The sequence below is a fragment of the Morone saxatilis genome, unplaced genomic scaffold (assembly GCF_004916995.1).
Source record: "Morone saxatilis isolate NCDOM2014 unplaced genomic scaffold, NCSU_SB_2.0 Contig18, whole genome shotgun sequence".
NCBI lineage: Eukaryota > Metazoa > Chordata > Actinopteri > Moronidae > Morone > Morone saxatilis.
The window spans coordinates 18,925,505-18,949,072 of NW_023339740.1; the positions used below are offsets into that span (position 1 = coordinate 18,925,505).

At 41.6% G+C, this 23,568-nt stretch overlaps 1 protein-coding gene across 1 annotated transcript; it reads left to right on the top strand.

Moving 5' to 3' along the window:
* The first annotated feature begins 7,772 nt into the window (after window positions 1–7,772).
* LOC118327792 (mitogen-activated protein kinase kinase kinase 12-like) lies at window positions 7,773–23,034 on the top strand. Its single transcript, XM_035661249.1, has 13 exons — window positions 7,773–8,287; window positions 11,168–11,351; window positions 11,675–11,866; window positions 12,664–12,822; window positions 14,650–14,808; window positions 15,062–15,170; window positions 17,170–17,279; window positions 17,459–17,575; window positions 18,163–18,300; window positions 18,659–19,367; window positions 20,070–20,137; window positions 20,351–20,651; window positions 20,822–23,034. Exons 1-13 carry the CDS (start codon window positions 7,795–7,797, stop codon window positions 20,906–20,908), a joined length of 2,826 nt encoding a protein of 941 aa, XP_035517142.1. The 5' UTR covers window positions 7,773–7,794; the 3' UTR covers window positions 20,909–23,034.
* The last annotated feature ends 534 nt before the right edge of the window (window positions 23,035–23,568 follow it).

The following is a 23,568-nucleotide window of genomic DNA, read 5'->3' on the forward strand; positions in this document are numbered from 1 at the left end:
GTATGTGTGTGTGTGTGTGTGTGTGTGTGTGTGTGTGTCCACATGTGTGTCCCTCCATTAGAATGCAGAGTGCGTCCTCCTGTGTGAGTCACCCACCCCTCCTTCCCCACCCATCCACCCACCTCACACCACCAGCAGCATCTAACTGCAGTCACCGCCTAATATTACGCCTCTGACTTCACACCGGCCAACTGAGGATTCTGTTTCTACGGCAACAAGCTCCAGACTCCTCCCCTCGCCCGTCCCCATCACCCCCCTCCCGCCTCTCCTCCACCCTCCCTCTCCTTCCCGGCACAGACCACGTGATTGTCAGGAAGGCTTCTCCAACCTCCCCTTTATTGTTATTAACCCTCTCCTGACCGGACCGCTGCCAGAGGCTCTCCACAGCAGGCTGCCTGGCTGGCTTCTCGCCTCTCAGAGGTTTCAAAGGGAAATCAGACGCATCTCTAATCTCCCTGGAAGATCAAAGCAGTGCTTGATCTAAATGTCGGATTTGCATATTTTAGAACACGCCAAAATGAGTCAATATGCTTCTTTAGTTGTCTGTGACACATCTTGCAGCTGTCAACAAGAGAACAGTCTATAATAGTTAAAAGTGGGTCATGTTAAAGGCTATATACATATATGCGATTTAAAACATTAATATTGCAGCAAAGAGCTGTTTCCGAGTAACAGCGTCCTGAGCAGAGAATGACGTCACACTCGCTTTGCCTGTGTTGCTATCCCAGCCTGTCTGTGCTTTGTTTAAGCCACATGCATGTGAATCCCTGCGTATCCAACTGAGCATAGCGACTGTTATTTTCATCTACATCTGTGAATTAAGAATTTATTTTGACGACACCAGAGTCAGTCATTTATTTTTGGAACAGTGGAAAGAAGAGACGGTTTTGGTGAGTTTTAGTTTGTTTGTGCGCACTTTCAATGAAGTTACGATGAAAAATTACCATTTTTGTCTATGGATTCTGGTGTCAAGCAAAAGCGATATTATAGCTGTTTCTGGTTAAACAAAAAGGTCTATCTCTGTAGGGTGCCTCTCTATAATGTTGTCAGAACAACAATCTGAGCTCATCAGTTTCAAAAACAAGCCCTTTTAGTGGATGTACTCTGAAGGATTAGCTGTCATTCTTGCTGCCATTAACAGCCCATTTTGCAAATATTTTCACATCTAACTCTGTGAATTAAGGATTTATATTGACCAAACCAGCATTGGCAATTGTTGCAAAAACTGTGGAAAGACTAAGAAAGATGTTTTGGTGAGTTTTATTTTGTCTTAAATGTGTTCTACAAAATTAAAACCAGCCACCGGCATGATAAAGTTCCCCACAGCCTATACAGTTTTATAACAACTTTCAGGACATTGTTTTGGTTTTCTGGCCTGCAAATTTACTGTTGTGATTCACTATGACAGCTTTCATCATAGTCCTTTTTTTCATTTTTATACCTGCTCAGCTTCAAACAGCAGACAGACACAGTTAGGAACCAGCTGGTGGACATACAGTCGTGATTTAGCAGCTAAAAGACAAACGAACACTAAAAGCTTCCATGTTTGCTGTATGTGGAATTAGGCAACTGTAAAAGCTGATAATATGTTAGTGTTGTGTTCACAGCTTGTTTCTACTGCCCCCAACTGGCCAGAAAATTAGTTAATGTTGGTTCAGGTAAATTTTGAGAAATAGTAAAACTGCACAGAACGTGACTAAAGATGCACACGTTTGTTTACCTTTTATCCAACTTGTTTTCAGTTAGTTTCTATCATGACATCTTATTTCCGTTACCCTGTTTGTGGTGCAGACAAGGTCGAATGATGAAAGGCATCAATCATCTTTTATAGAGTTTTTAAATGGAAAGAGGAACCTCAGCGTCCGGCAGTGATCTCACCTGCATATTGCCTCACTGGCTCAACTGTTTCCTCGGCTTCTCGTTGGGAGATATGTTTGTGTGTGTGTGTGCACGTGCCTGAACACATGCTTGTGTGAATTGATAAACTTTATGAATGAAAACTCTTCTTCCTGAGCTCCAGACAGGAGGTGAGATCATCTTGTTGAAATGGAGAATCCCCCACCCACCAACCTCCTTACACGCCCACCAATACTGGTTGGCGCCAATCTTAATGAATCCCATCAGTGGGCAATATGGATGGAAGGCACAGTAGTGGCAACCCTGATTGATTACAATACTATCCAATATCAACTTCCCCCGGCAGACAGGAAGGGATCATTCCTTTGTGTATATTGACACAGACATACACAAGCACGCACAAATATAGACACACGCTAACCTGTGTTCTTTCATCTGGAACCTAAAAGAATGTTTCTGCTATTGTTGGTTTTCAATCAATATGATGTTCAAACAGAGAGACAATTATCTTTGCTTCTTTTGTTCACGTTCCCTTTAGGAACAGAGTTGAGTGGATTTGATGATTGGCCACCTATTCAGCAGTGTGTGAGTGAAAGTGACAATGGGTAACACAAGGGGCTCTCGATGAGAATCCATAAATAGGCTCTCCAAAGAGCCAGAAGCTGCCCTCCCCCTCATCCTCTACAGCCAACCACACACACACACACACACACACACACACTTATACTCTGCCCCCTTCCCCCTTAACCGGACTGGGACAATCTGTGACCACTTGGCACCGGGCCTTTCACAGCATACTGTACACTCATAGTCAAAGGCATCCATACGCACATGCACACACATGACATTCCTCTCGACTTCACTGCAGGCTTTTGTTAATTCCCTCCTACAGATTACGAGGCATGTTGCCAAACAATGCAGCATTTTACATCAGACTGTGGTGGATACCATAGAGTGATGTACAGTCATTCCTTTGGTAGTCAGATTAAAGCTTTGCAGCTCTAATTGTTCACATTTAGTTTTTTTTCTCTTAAATTACAAGATGGTCTTTGCATGTATGCAGTGGGTTTGTAACATGACAGGAGAATGCATGTAGCTCATTCTGAATCCACTGTGCAGTCTCACTGCATATTTTTTTTTAAAAAGCTGTCGCTTTGTAGATTTGAAGTTTTTATCTGATAAGGAGTGATACCCTGCAGCGTTCATTCTGTGCTTCTTTCTGCTGGAGTAACTACAACAGAAGGAGAAGCTGTGTTGGTGGACATCAGAGGCAGCAGCACGGACCCTTAGAGGACTGAACATCCCTGACGAGGAGCCATCCTGTAACTACAGCCACCAATAAATAAATTATGAAGAAAGTTTTAAGAAAAAGATAGAAATAGAACAGAGGATGTGCTGCTCCATTCAGACTGCCTTAAGACAGAGTAGGAAGGGGAATTATAGATATGGATGGCATGAAATAGCAAGAATGATTAAAGCCACTGATTTTTGCCCACTATTTCTATTTCATGTGATATTAAAACCAACATTAAACATTCATGAACCACATTTTTGGCAACTTGAATATTCATTTGGGAACTTGAAGGTAATCTTATTATATTGTAAAATTAAAACATAAGCATTAAAGTCCACTGTTAAAAATGATTTTAGAAGTGCAACAATTATCTGACCAAGTCCCTAATGGTTTAAATTATTAGAATACGTTGCAACTCAGGTGGTTAAACATTTAATTACTTTAATGAAACAGGTCCATTATTATTTTGCTGCCTCTCTGTTTCCCTTTAGTGGGTCTAAAAATGTAGTTATAAAAAACCTCTTGTTATGTTGCTACTGTATCACTCCACCACAGAGAGAACCACAATACAGAGTTCATGTGGAAGCAGAAAGCCGAGAATGACTCAAAAGATGAATAAATCAAAACAGAAACAATCCTAATTTCACTGAAGGTATCAAACTCAGCAAGTGCAATGATCTTACAGGATGTTATAAAGCTCTGCAGAGAGAAACAGAAGCAGAGGCATTGAATACGTGTGTACTGTGCAGGTGTCTCAGTCTCACATGGTTGGTCTGCGCACTAGTTGGGGTTTCCCCGTCGTCCACAAGCGATGCGATGAGGTCATCGTTAGGGTTTAAGCCCAACACGAGCTTAATCTGGGAGATAAGAGCTGGATTTGGATTTAGCACTCAAAAAGGGTCACATACCATTTAGACTGGAAGGAAATACACAGCTCAGACATGGGATCCCCAGCTGTTCCACAAATTCACATCTTCCTCCGTGTCAGCCAAATAGTTTGACTCTTGGAAGATTCTCAGTGTTTACAGTGATTTGATGATCTCCCAGTTGGCCTGCAGAGATACACTGACATCCGTTCATCATGCAGGATTCTCCTGACTTGAATGTGCGAGCTGTGTGATTTGGGAGAAGTGAGTTCCATATTATTGTTGTATTATACTTAAAGCTCACCATGATGATTTAGTGTTAATTTCCTGTGAAATGGCTGAACAAAACCCCAAAATATTCAAAAATGTTAATGATTGTTCAATTTTAGTGTCCAGGAAAAGAAAGAAATAAGTTGATTTAATTAGTATTCATTCTGATCCAGTAGGCTTATACAGTTCTTGTTAGTGATTTATTAATTGTAGGACTTTTTGTGGGTTAGTTTTGTTTGAAAATGTATGCACAGCATTCTGAATCTATATAAACATATAGATTCAGAATCTGGCTTTGTGATGTCTTGTAGGCCCATTTATGCATTTTGTTTTATGCATGACACAATAAAAAACACTCAATGTATTATAGGACTGCAAGAATGTCAGTCCTTGGAAATAACACCTGCTTAAATAATAACCACAGGCCTATTTAAACAGAAACTTTTGAAGATGATGATCAGGCGGTATATTTCATATATTACGATTTTCAAACACACAGAATGACATTTGTGTTGAAATATGACAGTTGTTTAAATTGGTTTGATGTTTTATTTCATTCAGGTTAATTGAAGTCGCTGAGGGAAACAAATCACGCCTGGGGAAAGTCCCATTTAGGTCCTGTGCTGTCCCACTCTCCCTATCTGAGAGAAATGGGTCAGTTGAGATTGGAGATGATAATAAAAAAACGACCTGCCGTCCTTCCTTCATGTCCCCTCTGTGGCAGACGGGGTAGCGCACACAGATTATGCACCAATTACACTCGATACAGAGGGCATTAATAGGGTTTGAAGGGATTTACACGGCGCTGTCCAGTCAAATGCTGCATGCCTTGGAGATGACATCATTTTGATCACCTCACATACCGGCTGACCCTCCTCCCCGCCTAAGAGTAGCCTCACAAACCCGTTTACCTGCGCTCGTCCCGTGTCTCACCGGACTGAGCTCGTCACGGCGCATTATCCTCTGATAGGAGGATACCAACGCTGCTCCCTCCCTCCTCTCCTCTCCTCTTCTCTCCTCTCCTCTTCTCTTCTCTTCTCTCCTCTCCTCTCCGGTCGTGTTTACTATAGGTGAGATAGCCGTATAAATTCCTGAGTGTGCGCAGATCGCATCCTCAGACGAGAATGGAAAAGAAGGAGGAGGTGGTGTAAGGGCAGGAAAACAAGCGAACCAAAGGGGAGCGTAGCTATAGCTGTGTTTACTGTTCACCGGGATACACGCAGGAGAATTAACGCAGACTTCCAGCCATCCGGGGCGGAGGAACCTCACTGGATGCACAGAGAAGGAGGGGGAGGAAAGAGGGACAAACGTGGATACCGAGAAAACCCCGAAAGGCAGAATTATTAGGTTACTACTAGAATAAATCAAACTATACAGTGGAATAAGCGTTTGCAGTCACCAGCGATGGACTTAAGCTGTCGGCAGTGAGGTAAGAAAACGCAGATTTTACATTGGCACCATTCAGTCGCCGTGATGAGGAGACGGCAGCAGGTCCATAGCTGATCTTATCCCTAAATAACGCATCCGGTCCTTTATCGTTCAAATATAAACCGCAGTAGTGTGTTTGACTGTAACTTCAGTGCTGTCAGTGATGCTCCTTGGATGCACTTGGTGGGGGGGGGGCTCGTAACCGCAGGAGGTGCGAGGAGGTGCGAGGAGAAGCGATGATGCGAAACAAGAAACCCCTCCGATACATCCACAATGCACTGGCCTGTAACAGACCGTAGCCTGCTCCTGCAGCTCCCGCAGCTGATACCCCGAAATAAATAAAGTGAGAGCCCGAGCAGGACTATTAGGAGACAGGATCAGTCGGATGTGAATGATGTGTGATTATTCCAGATTTCAGACACCAGATGTGTCTCAGTGGTTGGGTTTTCTCTCTGCGCACAACATTATAATGAGGATGATTTTTTTCCAGACTTTGAGCTTCATGGTTGTGGTTTGGTTAATGAGTCCTCCAGGCCGTGTCTTGTCGTGTTTTGGATTTCTCTCTTACTATTTTATGAATTGTGGAGGGTTATTTACAGCTATAGGTAGTGGTATCACGACACAGTGGGCCTCATACATCAGATGCCAGGCACATTACTTATAGTGAGAATAATTGTCACGTATAATAGTCTTAATAGTATGTAGATACATTTAGGTTTAGTTTGACCTTCAAACTTACCAGGATATTGACAGCAAATGTAAGATACTAGAAGTCCCCCATACAGTGACTAGATGATAACAAACACATGTATGTTTTGTGTCATATGACAACAGCAGGATGATGCTGGTACGGTTTAGGATTTAGATTTGTATCATTATTTTACAAAGCAGATAAAACCTTTCACCTCTTGCTTGTTAGAGATAGCAGAGGAGGAGTGGGTCGCTTCAAAAGGCTCTGACAAGAAATAATGTATTTCCATTCTCCACTGAGCGTCTATATGCTGTCCTCCTTGGAGAAATGACAGGCTTTGAAGAGGCTTGCACAATTCTCTCATTATCATACAGCCACCATTTGAGCTCATCCAGCAGTGATGTTGCTCGATGTAAATAACCAGCTGTGGCAACCTTCTGCCTATACAGACCATTGATTTTTGTTAATCATGAACGAGAACCAAAAGCAATACGGCACTTGGTATGTGATATTCTGTAAGAGATTAAATTATTTGCTGCACACTTCATTAACGGTAGTGCTGAACTGAGGCTTTCTCAGGTTTACGGTCCAGACAGGCTGCTCTTTTATACTGTATCCACACATCCTGAACCATGTTCCACAGTCGGATATCGATTTGATTTCTCTAGCAATCAGACATCATGACTCATAAGTTAATGTCATTGCCCTGATCACTCGGCACATGTATAGCAACAACCACTGCTCTCATCTTCTGCTTATATTTCATTTTACAAATTGCATCAGTGGAGCAGAACGCAATACATTTTTACTTCCAAGTTGTGAGAAATGCTAAAAATGATTGTTTTGACTTATGTGTGATCTTTGTTTCATGATATTTATCTTCTATACAGACTCTGATGTCTGTTGTAGCCTTCACCATAAAACCCTGCACAGTCCTTAAACTCCCTCTGTATAGAAAGCTGCAGAGCATTTTCTGGGAAAAATAACAAATTGACGAGAACCAGAGGAGTTTAGAAACCATGAATGTGAATTTCTTTGATGCTGATCACAGCTGAAGGAAAATGGGCCTTCTTGTCTGCCTGCATTTGCAGATAGTTCAGAGCTGCATGGCTCAGGTCTGAGCTTTTTGAGGTGCACAACAGTCACTTCACTGAGTTCACTTACAATAACTTAGAGCTATTATAGCTGAAGGTTCTACTTTTAGGAGGCCTAAATAATCATTCTAGAGGTGACACTCTCCAACAATATTAAGCTAAATCAACCTTTCTGGCTCCCACAGGGTAAGAAAATGAAAACGTTTATTTGTTTATAACACTTATATTTTCTCTCTCCCCTTTTCTATGTTTGGTCTTCCAGTTTTCTAGTTATTCTGATTACCACAGGCCCTCATGGCGCTTATTCATGAACCTCGTGCCCCCTCTCCCTCTCTATCCGGCTTCAACACACCCCTCTCTGATCCTCCCTCGTTCCGCCGCCTCGATGCTGAAACACCCTGCACCCCAGAAATGGACCTGACCCCGACCCAGTGCGTCCTTCGCAACGTCCTCTCCATAGACACCGGAGGTGCTGTCGAGCCCGGGGGTGGAGGAGGAGAGGGGCAGACTGCTGGGCACAACCAGACGCCAGGCGAGGAACAACAGGAGCACTTTGCCAACAGTGTCCTGAAGCTCCACGAGCATGATGGGAGTCCTGGAAGGACGGAGGGAGAGGGGCAGGAGATGGACAGCAGTGCGGTCAGGAGTCAGGCGGGTGTCGCCAGGTTACAGTGCCAGTCTACCGGAGGGGGAGGAGGATTTCTGGAGGGGTTGTTTGGGTGTCTGCGGCCTGTCTGGACTATGATTGGCAAAGCTTACTCCACAGAGCACAAACACAACCTGGATGGTAAGTCTAGCAGTCCAATCCATTTCAGTGGAAACAAGTAAACACATCTACACACACTGGCATCAATGGTTTTTTAGTTTTCCAATAACAGCAACCACTAGCTCCCATTTAATTCCAGTCTGAATCTTTGATATGCTAATTAAATGAGCTTATCCCCCACTTTAATTATATTAAACAGTTGGTATTAAAATGACTCCCACAAAGGCCATGTTGTAAACACACACTTTCCTTGACGGGCTGCAGCCAGAGAGAGAGACTCTATCAAAACTGCAAAGGGCTTATTTTCCCCTGATATTTTCCCCCCATCCTTTAGCCTGCTTGTGCCCACCCCACCTTCCTCTCACTACCACCCCCCAATGAAACTAGCTCCCTGTGACGCTGTGTTGTTTATGTCTGCAGCCACTACAATAGCGCAGAGCTCCCCCGGGACTCCTCTGCCAAATCTGCTTCATGAATTATGCATGGCCACGCTCTGACCCTGTGCCTCTCGTCTCTATTAACGCAGACCTGACACACGCACACACACATATGTGAGCATGCGCCCAGGGAGGACTGCATGCACACATAAACACATCGACCAATAGAAACACATAATATGTAGCACTGACACGAACACATAAAGTCAGATAAGATGCCAAAAACAACAACAAAAAAACTTGATAAAATAAATACAGCATCACACATGAGGCTTGAAGGTGGTAGATTTATATGTCTCCTTGTCTTTATAGCCTTCTGATATTTTATCACCCGTTTGACTTCCACATCTCCCCTCCACCCCCTCCTCCTTCCATCTCTCATTGTCTCTTTTCCTCTCCTTTTCATCCTGTGCTGTTATCACTCCCAGCCCATCTGCACCTCGCTGCTCCCCTCCTCTGTGCACCATTACAGGGAGTCACACACACTGACAAGAGCAAAACGGATATTGTAAAAGTGAAATAAATAGGGGTATTGCAAATGAATGCCTGCTACCAAATCTCAATGCTCTATTTTTATGCTTTGGTAAGAAGGCACAATGTATCACAATAGAAAGCAGGAAAAATCATCTGTCCTTTATTGATTGTGAAGGAGTGTGTGCTGCCTGGTGCTGTCCTAAATTATGTCTAATTTTCAGATCAAACAAAGCAGACCTAAGGATATTCTGGTACATCAGATGTGGCTTTATGTCTTTACTGTGAAACATTTGAGGGGCTCATTAGAGGCCAAGTCCTCAATCTATCACCGGAGAGCATTAATCATTCATATTATCCTTATTACTATGATAAATGTGTCTGAATCTTCTTTTCTTGGGCTAAGAACAGCAGCAGAGCAGGGTGTAGATTTTCTCTGTATTAACAGTCTGTCTTCGGCCACATGGACCCCTGCTGACCCGTGGGGAATCCCCTCCACTCTTTTCTTTTACCATCACCACTACCGTCACTACCCCTCCACCTCCCCACTATACAGCCACATTAGGCTCTCAAATCCCCTCTCTCTTCCAACCCTCTCCTGAGCGTTGAACCCCTGTTTCGCGTCGGCCCCACAATGGCACTAAGCAGGATTTAGGAGGCTGAGGGAGAATTACTCACTGGAGATTAGAGCTCCCTGTCTGTCTGCCTGCACACCCTGAGTCTTAGGTTAAAGTGAGGTTCAACTACAGAACAAGATATCAGCTTGGGCTCTGGGTTGACTGTAAGAGCAGGGGCTTGAGACAGGTTTTACTGTTACATGTCTATTATTACAAAACAGCATAGCCTGTTGCGGAGCTCCCTGCTACTAGTTCTAGTTTTACATAGAGACTTTTTTGGTATCAAGTGTTTTTTCTGTCTTGATTGAATAGTTTTAGCTTTTGAAATAGGTTTTGAATTTATACAACAAATAAACATGAAATGAGCATGTTTTTTTCATTTTATTAGCATAACATATAAACATGTTCAAATATTAGGAATAGTATATTAAGCAATCGTTTGTCATTTTGGGAATTAAGCTTACTTTCCACCTTGCTGTGTTAGATGAGAAGATCCATAGCACTCTCGTGGTTACAGGAAATATGAAGCAAGTAGCTAGTTAGCTTAGCTTAGCCGCTTAGTTACGCAACAAGACGGTGGAGACAGAGGAAAAGCTAGCCAAGCTCTGTTGTTGCTGTAACCAAAATCTGCCTTGACTACCCCGTCGAAAAGCTCACTGAATTAACATGTTGGAATCTCATTTGTTTTATAGAGAACCACAAGCGTAAAAATATACACTGTATGGTTTTTACAGGCGTTTGTGCTGGTCTCTTGCAGGCGAAGATAAGTGCACAATCAAAACCACAACGGTGTCCATTCTTATACTTCTGTATGGACTAAACCAGGGTGGAATTCTTGTTATTTGGAAGAGCCCAGCGCCTAGTTTTTTTTAGTCTTTATGCTAAGCTGAAGCTAACCCAGCTGCTAGCTGATAGCATTCAATTACAATGACGAGACATCGAGAGGTGAAAATCGATCTTCTAATTTAATTCACAAAGAAGAAAGCCAAATAAAAGCATTTCCCAAAATGTCAAACTATTCTTATAAAGTATGAAGAGACTATCATCAAAATAACTCAATCATGTAACTAGACAAATGTCTGTATTAAAGCAAAATGAATCATCACAACATTGAATAAAGGAAAGCAAAAGTAAATAGGGATCAATTAGGGACTCGAATAAAATAAAGAACATAAAGGATATTTATATTACCCATCAAAAGTTCTTTATAATGTTCTGGTGTTTAGTTATGTTATGAAACATCATCTGCACTCATCCAAGTTGGTAAAAATAATCTGTAAATCATCACTCTGCTCTACAGTATATTCATAATTGACATGTTACTACACTGATAAACTCACCAACTACTTTTCCTCCATCTTTTCCCCCAATCTCAGAGGCATGGGAGGTTCCATTTGAGGAGATATCTGACCTGCAGTGGGTCGGCAGTGGAGCCCAGGGTGCCGTCTTTCTGGGCAAACTGCACGGACAGGAAGTGGCCGTAAAGAAAGTGCGGAACATCAAAGAGACAGACATCAAGCACCTGCGCAAGCTCAAGCACCCCAACATCATCACTTTCAAGTTAGTAGAAATGATCAACTGGCTTTTTAGATCACAAGAATTATGGTTTTATATGTTGGGTCTTCAGGAGCTAAAAAATGCAGCCTTGAGTTTTTACAATGGGGCTTTAAAGCTTATTATTTATTATGTTTTGAGAAAGCTGTGAATGTTGCATAAACCAAAACGGTTTTAACATTTTCTCAACCCAAAGAAAACTATATGATTGTTTAAATTACATTGGAACATTATAATGTAAAAGTAAAGTTTACCATTCATTACTGGCATTGTAGCAACTCCAATATGTTCTGTCTTGACATACTGTGCATACCTCTCTACACTCGCAGAGGTATTTGTACCCAGGCTCCATGTTACTGCATCATCATGGAGTACTGTGCCCAGGGACAGCTGTACGAGGTGCTGAGAGCCGGCAGGCAGATCCATCCATCCCTGCTCATGGACTGGGCTATGGGCATTGCTGGGGGCATGAACTATCTTCACCTCCACAAGATCATCCACAGAGACCTCAAGTCACCAAAGTGAGTTTTGTTGACCTGGTGAAAATGAAGTGTGATTACAGCTCTGTAATCTAAGTGTAAATGATAATGTCAGAGCTAGGAGTCTCACTAGTAAAAATATAGGGTGAGATGTCACTTATTGTGCTTCATGTGATGCAGGTGAGGATGAAGGTTCATGCTCCTTTTCTAATCTGTCAAGTATGTGATATCTCAGGCATTATCAGTCTGACTCGGATAGAAATCGGAGTGATTTATTTCTACTGTTTTCCGACCTTTAGAACAACAGTTTCCGAGCATGTTGGGTTTTGAAACAAAGCAGTGTCTACATGCAATCCCACGTCACAGGTTGCATGATGTGTCTACCAGTTGTGAGTTAGCTGAGTTAGTTGGGAGTTCATTTGAATGCTTCTTAGATGCCCGAAGAGATGAAATTATCTAGTAATTATAAGAGAAAAAGCTAAGATTATAGGGGAAAATAAACATAATTTTGTGTAGCAGAAATACTAAATTTGTATCCTTTCCTACTCTTTCAATCATCTCACCAAACTGCTTAGATTTCTTGTGATCTGCAGTGGGGGTCTTGACCCATAGGCTGGGAACCACTACAAAGACACATTGATTGGCCAGTTAGTAGTAGTAGTTAGATGCTATAATTAATGTACAGACTGGTCAGGTTTTGTCACAGTGATGACATGTCATGTTACTGACTGGCCCAATGATTAGTATACATTTATTACATTTATTTACACTTAGCAATTTTTACATATTTGTACACAGATGAACTCACACATGTAAATATATTCAATGTTTCATTCCAGTATGCTGATCACCTACGATGACTCAGTGAAGATTTCTGATTTCGGCACATCCAAAGAGCTCAGTGACAAGAGCACCAAGATGTCCTTTGCCGGTACGGTGGCCTGGATGGCTCCAGAGGTCATACGCAACGAACCCGTCTCAGAGAAAGTGGATATTTGGTAGGTGGTACAACCTTTTTACACTGTCCTTCTGCAGTGGTGAACCTCTGCAATTCTCCCTTATGGTTTGTCTTATCTGTCATAGAATCTCATTAGCTACAGCCTACTACAGTATAGAGCACAGGATCCTATTTCCAGAAAATCTATTCTGTATTATGTACAATATCTCATTACATGAAATTCTATAGGGCCTCTGCCATATCTGATGGGTTGCCCTGTGTTAAGCCTTGATGTCCCCCAATACAACCCCCCCTCCCCCACCGTACATCCCTCCATCACTCTTCCTCTCCGTCCTGAAAGGAACGCTGGCTAATTTAATAATTGATTCGCCAGATGCTGCAGTGCTCAGGAGAGGCTGGAGTAACCTTCCGAGCCTGTGGATGGTTTGGCCTGGAGCCAGTAGTGCATTAGCAGAGAAGTGAAAATAGGATTAAAAAGCTTTTGATGTGGAAAGAAAGCAAAGCATGGGTGCATATTGTGCAGTTTTGTTTAAATGTCTGTAAACTATGTAGTGGTCCATACCACAAAAAGAGTGAGTCAGAGTAGGAGAGGCTGTGGTGAGGTATTATCTATCAACACTTGCTGATATGACTCCTGTTCTTTTCTGGTTTTTAAAGCGATACAAATTACTACACAAAATCTAACATTTAATAACTAACTCTATTCAATTGTATACACAATTATTAGGATAACAAATAAAATACTGTTAACCACTAAGATAAAAACAATACAAATCTATAAGCTAAAACCTATATTTCCAATTGGTAATACATTAATAAATAAATAGAAATATATTTTTTTTTAAAAGAAGAAGAATGTTGCACAACAACATAAGCAAGGAATTTACTATATATATTGACTGGCTTCAGTATAAGGCTGCATTGTATTATAGTAAATAATTGTAACACAGCAAGAATTTGCTTGACTTCGTGGAATATGGTAAAAACTAAACAAAAAAAGTCATATTGAATTGACAAATGGCTCATTCATTATATTACTGAATGTTATTATACAATATAGAAAAAAATCAATAATGTAATTGTAACCCATTATCTAATTAACAGCTAATATTAAGTCTGCTGGTATAAAAAATACATCCATTGCCTTGAAATTAAGTATCTATAAGCATTTAGATCATCATAAACAAGGAGATGGAGAGACTCTAAAAATAAACACGTAAACACAACATCACACACACCCCCTCAATGCTGCATGTGATGTGCTATTGGCACCTTGGTTACGGTACATGGTCACCATGGCAATGTAGAGAGTCACCAACAACAGACTCTCCTTGGATACCTTTCCCATGGGTGCTGCTCTCTTGCTCCTTTACCAACCAGATGTAGAGCTGAATCTCATCAATGCAGCACTGAACTGTGGGGAATAAAGCATCATGTTTTGACAAAAGTTGGGAAATCTGACTGATTTGTCACCATTTACTGTTACCTTGGAGCTCAATGTATTTATCAGGACATGTATGAATTGATCTCACACCAGAAATATTAGAGAAGAAGAATAGCTAATACAAGTGTAACTGTTAAGCACTTATTAACATGATTCCAATGATAGCAATGACAAAACATTTCATTGCAAACTGATTAAACCTTGTCAGTAATCAGTTTAAGCTACCAAAGACAATAGCATCAAAGATGTTTTTTTACAGTAATAAAGTTGTAAAATCAGATATAAAAGCTGTATACATCTAAATCTCAAGATTTATTTCTGCAAAAGTTAAAATTGTGACATTTCAGTCAGTCTTGCTTTCATCAGTTCACTTCACATCTTTATCAACGTGTCTCTGAGTAAATATGTCACATCTCTCTGCAGGTCATTCGGTGTCGTGCTGTGGGAGATGCTGACAGGAGAGGTGCCCTACAAGGATGTGGACTCCTCCGCTATCATCTGGGGAGTGGGCAACAACAGTCTGCAGCTGCCAGTACCTGATAGCTGTCCAGACAGCTTCAAACTGCTCCTGAGGCAATGCTGGTGAGCAGGCGGGAGGGGAGAAGGGAGAAAGAGATGGAGGCTAGAAGAATGATATGGAAGAAGAAAGATGATGTATCAGCACAAAGAGAATATAATGACTTTAGAAACTTTAAAAGGCTGAGAGAGTGATTGTTGTCCAGGGATGGAAAGAGAAGAAAAACATATTTTACAAAGAGGGAGATAATACTAAGAGAGGAATTTCTTCCATGTCAGTTCCATATATGAAAAAAACGTTGGTTTAAATTATTCACAGGAACTGCAAGCCAAGAAACAGGCCTTCCTTCAGACAGATCCTCCTGCATCTGGACATCGCCTCAGCTGATATCCTATCAACTCCACAAGAAACTTACTTTCAGACTCAGGTAAGCTTTCTTTATCTCCAAAGCCAACAGCTACTTTGACATCTAAAGGAGGGTACCATTTCATATAATATTTACATTTATTTTTATTTTAGATTATTTATCGGTACCAATGTAGATATTACAAAGAACGTTGACAGACAAGGAGAATAGAGTCAGACATCACTTAATTCACAATCTTGTTCAGCCACTGCAATGTGTAATTAATGAAACAATATAATTGAGAACCATAATTCTCAGTCTCCCTCATCAAATAAATACATAAATAGACATAGGATGAGGTACGCACAAGCCCTGTGTGCCTCTTTATAGAAAACCTCCTGTCAACAGCAGCCAGTATCTCTAATAGTCATTTTGCTGTCAACCCACTGCCATTTGTTTCTAGTCTGCCGCAGTAACTACAGGCAGTGTAGAGTGTGCAGCTGCACTTGGGCCCCAGGCCTCTCGGGAGCCCACTAATAATACCTGTGCTTTCAATCACAACATATTATTGTTGGTTCCTTGGTCTTTGTTCCTTGTCACACGTGACTGCTGATTTGCGGTCAGAGAGAGGGCCCCTTTTTCCAACCTCCATCATATCAAAGCGTGATGAAGAACGTCTGTGTGATGGAGAGGGAGGGTACGTGTTTTGTGTCGGTGATGGGATGGGGGATGGGGGTCCATGACAAATATGTTAGACCACTGCAAACCCAAACAGATAAAGGACAGGAGACTTAGAAGAAGAAGAAGAAGAAGAAGAAGACAAAAAAGTATAATTGTGTGGAAGATATGTGTTTACTCAGCCATGCAGAACCACAGATCCATTTATAACTCAAGCATGTATAATCATAAGACACACTTGTGCACACAAACACACAAAATGAATATGATTTAATTTCCTTTTCTCAGCAACCCTCTGCCTCCTCCTCCATTTATATCTCACAATGCAAAATACAAACCTCTTTCATTCTTTCCACTTATCCTTGATCCTTTATTTCTCCCTGCCCCTCCATACTTGGAACCCTCCCCAGTTTCTCTCCTCTGCCCCATAATGGATTTTTCTTGTGACGTTAGAAAGAAGTATTTGCTGCTGGAGTGTATTGATTGCTTTAATGGCAGGGAGCAGAGAGCAAAGAGAGAGGAGAAAGAGGGGACTGGAGACATAGAAGAGTGCGCACAGAGTCCATTAGCTTAATAAGAAGACCATCAGTCATGCACAGAAATACACACACACGGTGCACATACACGCATGTACGTGCACACACTCATAAATCTGACTTCCTTTGTCCTTTGATATGACAGGTATCAGATAACAGCTGTCACGCTCCAGTGTGTACCCGAAAATGCCCTACTCTTTTTTTTGTTTTTTTTTCTTCTTTTGGTGCTCAAGTCATGTCAGTTCATGTTCAGTTTCACTCCCTGTGTATTGATTATCATCTGACAGCTTAATGGGTTTTGTTACAGTGATACACATGAACCTCAGTCACTCTGCAAATTAAGAGCTTTTTTTTGCTAGATCAAGGTGCAACATTTTTTTAAAACAGGCCCTGAGAAAAATGAGACATACAGCTGGAAAGAACAAGCTGACAACATTATTAATTCTGTATATATAATGAAGCATGTACCTGCTTGTTTTCCTGCTGTATCTCTACAGACAGCTACAGAAGAAGCAACTACAGTCCCCAAGGAAATTATCTGTCTGATTTTAGTTTGCATGAAATTAAAGTGTAAGCTACTGATTGACTGACACTGGTGGTCATACTGCCTCGTACAGACAGACATACAGGACAAAATTAATCGTAGTGACATAAAGGCTGGAGGTAGTAATATTAGTGGTGGCTAAGTATTGAAACTAGAAGCTTTGATCATAGAAGTAAGAATTATTAGAAGATGAAGAAGACGCCATTTGTAATTGCAACTCCGTTTACTACACCGTGAAATTTAGCTGTAAAATTGTAAAATATTTACTTAATTTAAGTTATTAATGCCTTCTTTGATGCATGCGTTTTATGTGTCTCACCAGGTGGAGTGGAGAGACGAGGTGCGGCACCACTTTGAGAAGATCAAGTCTGAGGGCACGTGTCTTCACAGGCTGGATGAGGAGCTGATCAAACGACGCAGAGAAGAACTCAGGTTAGCAGAGAAATCCTGACATGGACACACGACCTTGAAATACAGATGTGGAGATAGATAGAAGATAGCTCCACCACGAACAAAGACGCAAGGATACGCTAACTATTGAGAGCACTACAATTATGGTAGCAGTAGATAAATGTATTTATGTCCTTCTCCACATTTTCCACTCCATGCAGACATGCGCTTGACATCCGAGAGCACTACGAGAGGAAACTGGAGAGAGCCAACAATCTCTACATGGAGCTTAACGCCATCATGCTGCAGCTGGAGATCAAAGAGAAAGAACTGCACAAGTATGAAAACTGCCATTGATTTACTGTACCTAGAAAAAATACTCACCCCCTTGGAAGCTTTCATGTTTTATTGTTTTTACAACATTAAATGAAAAGGATTTTAATATGTCTTTTGACACTGACAGAAAAATACCTTAGTAAAAACAGTAGTTTACAAGTCAGTAGTAGTAGTAGCAGTATCAGCTTTCCCTAATTCTTTTCTTTGCAAAACTCCTCCAGTTCTCCCATGTTGCATGAGGATTGGGAGTGAATTTCAGACAAATAAACAGATGATACAGTGCAGGTTAGAAATCAAGCATAAGGCAGCATACTGTATTTTTTTGTCTGGTTTGTGCTAAATGTATCGCACTGTACCAATAAGAGAACTAGGGTTGTAATTTTCGGCTAGCTTTGGATAGCCTTATCCATCGACGTTGATTAAACAGTGATTTTGTAATGAAAGAGCATGGAAAAGTTCATCCGTAATGTGAAGTGAATGGCCATTAAATCCAGTCACACAGGGTCATTGCATGTAACAAAGTGCTCTCTTATTCCAAGTATCCATTGACATCCATTAAACGGGTATTGGCTTTGTGTTTAAACATCAGGAGGGAGCAGTCACTGGACAAGAAGTACCCAGGCTGCTTCAAGCACCACAGCTCCAGACAGTCAGCTTCCTCCAACTCGATGGAGAAACTCATGAAGAAACGCAACGTACCTCAGAAACTGCCCTCATACAGCAAGAGGTGAGACAGCAAACCCCCAAATTTAGTCCCCAACAAGTACACTATTTACTCCTGTTTGAGTAAAAGTTTTGATCCCTTTTTAACCCTGATGATGTATATATTTGTGATCCATTTCTTAAAAGACATCTACAGTAGGAAGTAATGGGCTTATGGCTGAGTGCCACAGACAGGGAAGAGGAGATGAAAAGTGTTGAATGATGGACAAATTGTTGTTTTGATCTTTTTAGAGAATTTATGGACAATAACAAAAGTACAGAATTTCACTAGCCTTATCTTTTAATTTATATGGTGAAGCGTGCAGGGGATAAACAAGAAATTAATGCAATTCAATCTCTTTATATTTTATTATCCTTTGCAGGCCAGACTTACTCAAGTCAGAGGTCATTCTCCCCAAACTGGACTCTTCCATGACCCAGGTCACAATCCCCAACAAGGGCTCTACCTCCCCCGGCCGCTCACGCCGAGGAAAACCCCGCTACAGGAAGGCTGGTAAAGGCAGCAGCGGGGACTTGGCTCAACTGAAAGCCACTCTCTCCTCTTCATTAGCAATGGTCAACTCCACCACATCTGTTCCCAACAGCAAGCAGCATCTAGATCCCAGTGCAGCCCTCAGGGGCCTGCAGCATGATCTGCTGCTCAAGAAGATGTACTCCTCCAGTCCGGATCTCATTTCCACCACTTTGGAGGCTGAAGGCCGGAGGAAGGGGCAGGTCAGGCCAGGGCTGGACAGAGCAGGCAGCCAGAGCGCCTCAGCCGGGCTGGGGGAGAGCAGGACTGGAGGGCAAGACGAGGGGCCAGATGTAGGTGTGGGGACTGATGATCTTGCAGGAACACCTCCACGCAGTGACACGCCCAGCGAGGATGCAGCTTCTATTCCGTTCTCTAGTAGCCCTGATTCGCCGTGTGGCAGGGGAGCAGCTGCGGGGAGGGCGTCTGTCCTCGGGAACCCTCGCGTTTCCCACGAGGGCGAGGAGAAGGAGGACGGGACAGTAATCACACGCTCACCAAGAAGTCAACGCCTCACACCCGCAGCACTGCTCTACAGGGCAGCAGTCACACGCAGTCAGGTAAGACTTTAACAGTATTGTCTCATTGTCCATATTGTCACTGACGAAACACTTAGCAAAAAACTGTCTCTGTCATGACTCAACAAACCAGCATCCATAGAGGTGTCACAATAGAATTTAAAAATAAAATAAAATATGTATTACTACGCGTTGTCACACACCTCTCTGCATGTCATGTGGCATACTGCCATGCTGAGATGAATTGTTTTGTTGTAATATTAGACACGGATGATGTCCAGATAGTCTCAACCTTTTGGTCTCTAATCTGCCAAAAATAGTCGACATCACTCCATGAAATACAATCCTCATTTTTGCAATGCTACAAATAAAGATAACACACCAAAACCACAGAGCGCGGTGAAAAGACCAGATTCAAGTGTTTAATTATGGGCCACTTAATTAGCAGTTAATTGCTGCCACTGGTGCATAGTTGATTTATCAGTATTGGTAGTTGCAACTTCAACAGCCCTTTTAATATGTGTTAAGGGTATTTGTATGTTTGATATGAGTGATAAATATTTAGCAAAACCTCAGCCCCTTCGACTTTCTGAAAGTGGTACCATTTACAGTACGCACCCGGGGTGTCATCAGGGTCATAACTTACCAGACGGCTCAGGAATCTTTGCAGGAATAAGAGTGATTAGTGTGTACTGAAACAGGGAAACACTCTGGTTTCATACTTATTGTTAATTTTCTCCACAGAGACGTGGGCTGTCGTCAGAGGAAGAGGAGGGAGAAGTCGACAGTGAAGTGGAGTTGCCAAGGAGACGGTAAGAGTTAAATATAATTATTGAAAACCAACTGTATTTACATTTACATCTCCATCCATTCAAAACATCTATTTGTTAATTCATGCTTGTGGGTCCATGTAATCTTTGAAACCTCTTTTTTCACCCATCGTTACCAACAAAGGCAGTAATGCCATGAACAAATGTTTGTCAGTATACTGTGTATGTACTCTTTTCTGTTTTATTCCCATGAAGGCGTCCTGTGAGCATGACCAAGTGCCAGTCCTTGTCCACCTTCAGCTCAGAGAACTTGTCGGTCTCAGACGGCGAGGAGGGAAACACCACCGACCACTCTCACAGCGGCACGCCAGACGTGGTCAGCACCAACACTGACGAGCGTCTGGACGACAAGAGCGATGACCTGCTGTCTCAGGGCTCCGAGATTCCCGCTGACCCGTCTGACCCAACCCAGCTGGCCTCTGACGGGCTGTCTGAGAAGGAAGCTATTCTTCGACAAGTCAAGACCCAGCTCGCTAGTAATGACCGTAACTACGAGGTAGGTCGCAGAGAGTGAATGGAGGGAGAAGACTGGATATAGACTGATGTGTAGAGGCATACAGTAATAGCTAAGATGCAGACAATAGGTCAGAATCTGCTTTTGTGGTCAACATAAGAGAGCCTGTTGCTGTGTTAACTCAGATAATTCATGTTTTTCCTCCAAACCAGGGCCTGTATGATGACTCGGACTGTGACAGTGCAGAGCTGGACCATTCAGGCAGTGCAGAGCCCAGCCAACCTCCAACCAACTGGTGAAAATCTATCACCTCAGCCCACTCAAACACCCGCAGATACAGCCTGCAAATTCCTCTTTTCCTCTTACAGACCTTAGATTACATGGAGTCATGATCAGGGACATTGCAGAGAAGCAGGAAATGAAGGCCTGTGTCCTTCATCACAACCAGAAACACAAAACAAATCCTGTGAGTGTTTTCAAGAAATATCCCGTTATAAGCCCCCCCAGAAAGTCCCATTCCCCTTTAGATAAATGCATCACAGTGATGTGAAACTGAATTGGGGCACTAGCCGAGCTCACGGAGCAGCAGCCCTTTTTCTGTTCCCTCCAAAGCGAGATCAGCTTTGCAAAAACACTTCAAATGACACCTCAGCGACAGACGCCTCAGTCAAAGAGGCCATCTACTTGACTGTCTATTAATGTCGCTTGTCATCTTCCATGTCAATTTGTATTTTTCTCTCCGTCATGAAAATGTGTCATATTATTTCACATGTTGTCACACAAGAACATGATCATAAAATCCTATCAGGGCTTCTATTATATTTTAATGTTTCTGTCGTCAACATCACTGGGACACCCACCGATGTTGCTTCTTGCACTTAATTTATGAAATGTACTGATTTCCTCGTGATCATCGTGTCATATTGCATCTCCTCTCAAAACATTATGCACTGACTAATTTATTGATATTTTACAGTGAATTCATTGATATTCTTCAAAAACAATGTTTACATTTTTCATTTGTGTTGTTTACATCTTTTATTTAAATGTGTGTCATGGGTTATGTTTCCATTTTCTACTCCTGTGTCTAAATAACAATGTAAATATGTGATGTTGTAAAATGAACAAATTTTTAAAATGTGAGATTGTATAATTTAAAGGTGCTGATGTTTCTAATTAGGTGGCGCTACTCTATTTGAACCTCAAAAAGCTTATGGTAGTAGAATGTACTGTAGCTGCTGTTCATGTCTGAGCATCAAAAACAGATAAAAGAGGAACAACATGTGAACAAAGAAAAAGCAATATGTCTGCTCTGGTATAGTATGTCCTGTAGTGTGACAGGTCAAAAGAACCACAGCTAAGTTCAGTCAGGGCAGACAGGCTTTTTTTTTTTTTTTATTAGTATTGCAGTGTTTACTGTATTAAAACGCAATACCAGTTTGAAAATCCCTCTCTGAGCATCTGGGGGTGTATATAACATCAGAAAAAGCATGCTTATGAAAATGTATGGATAGCCTATTGGTCACAGTTTGTAACTCAGATCAAAGTGAAATATTAGAACCATCCACAGAGGAAAAAAAACAACAAAACAAAGACATTTAAAGACTTCAGTTTAATGACTGAAGGCATGTGGATAACAGGGACACAAAACACCAAAATGAATCTCAGAATAATTACAGAATGATATTGCATTCATCATTCTGGCCTCACTATGTTTGTACCAGGAAGAAGGATGATTAGAGTTTAGATCATTTGGCTCACATCCTTTTGAAAATTTGGATCTAAAATTTCCTGCTCACTCATAAAATCAGTGTACACCTAAAAATATGACATCCTAATTTGTCCACTTTTACTTTGTCTTCCCCCAACATAACAGATTGACTTAGATGGGGAAGCATTACAAGACCATGATGTGGTTCATCGGTTTACAGTCCTCACCAGCTTAAATTTTGTCCAACGTCATTTGTCACTAATTCGTAAGGGCTCCTTCATAATACACAGTATGAACTCTGGTTTTGATGTACTTGTGTCCCTCAACAAGCCTTCATGTGTGCATATGGTTCAATCTGACTGTACAACAGCACATTACATCCTGTTCCATTCATTTATGACTGATCAGGTTCCACTCAATAAGCTAGAAATGGCAGCTTCTATTTTTTTAAATCTGGTGTTAAGTTTTTAACTTTCAATTTGTAAAGCATTTTAGGCTGATTGTACCCCCAATATTTAAAGCTAGAAATCCTTCTGCAGGATAAGATGTTGCCAAAAAGCAAACCTACTGCCCTCTAGTGTCTCGATTGTGGCGGTACTTGTGTTTCCCACAATGCCGATTGAAACAACCCTGTATGAACTGAAACGTTTGCTTTTTATACTGCATTATTGTAACTGTACAATAAATATATTTAAGAAACAATTTAAAATAAAATCAAACCTGTAAAATCTCAACTTGTGTGTTCGATACACTTCAGATGCCGACAAAATTCTCAAGACAAGTTGTGGTTTGAGCATTTCACATCTTTATTTCTGTATTTTTTAAACAATGTTGTGGCACCCAGGTCTACAGTCTCAAAAACGTGCACAAAAGTTTTTCTTTCCTGCAAATAAAAAATAAAATAAATTCTGACTTGAGCAAAGCAAAGAGCAGGAAACTAGTGTTAACTCACAACCCTTATTTTGTCTAGTTCCAGAGCTTCCAGAACGATTTCAGTTCTCAGCCTCATCACATTTGATAGATCAGTCAGTGTCCAGGAGTTAATCCCCCTTTGGTAGTTAAAAAAAAATATTTCCTCCATTTAAAACAAATATTCCAACATTTTTTTAAGTATATATCAGTCTTTACAAAAAAAGCGAGGACAACCCTCTGCTTCTGACCCCTAGAGCCAAGCCCAAACCCCCAAAACCTCCCATCCCAGCAAAATATCAACACATGATCTTAGGACCAGGAGAGGAGAGGGGGGGG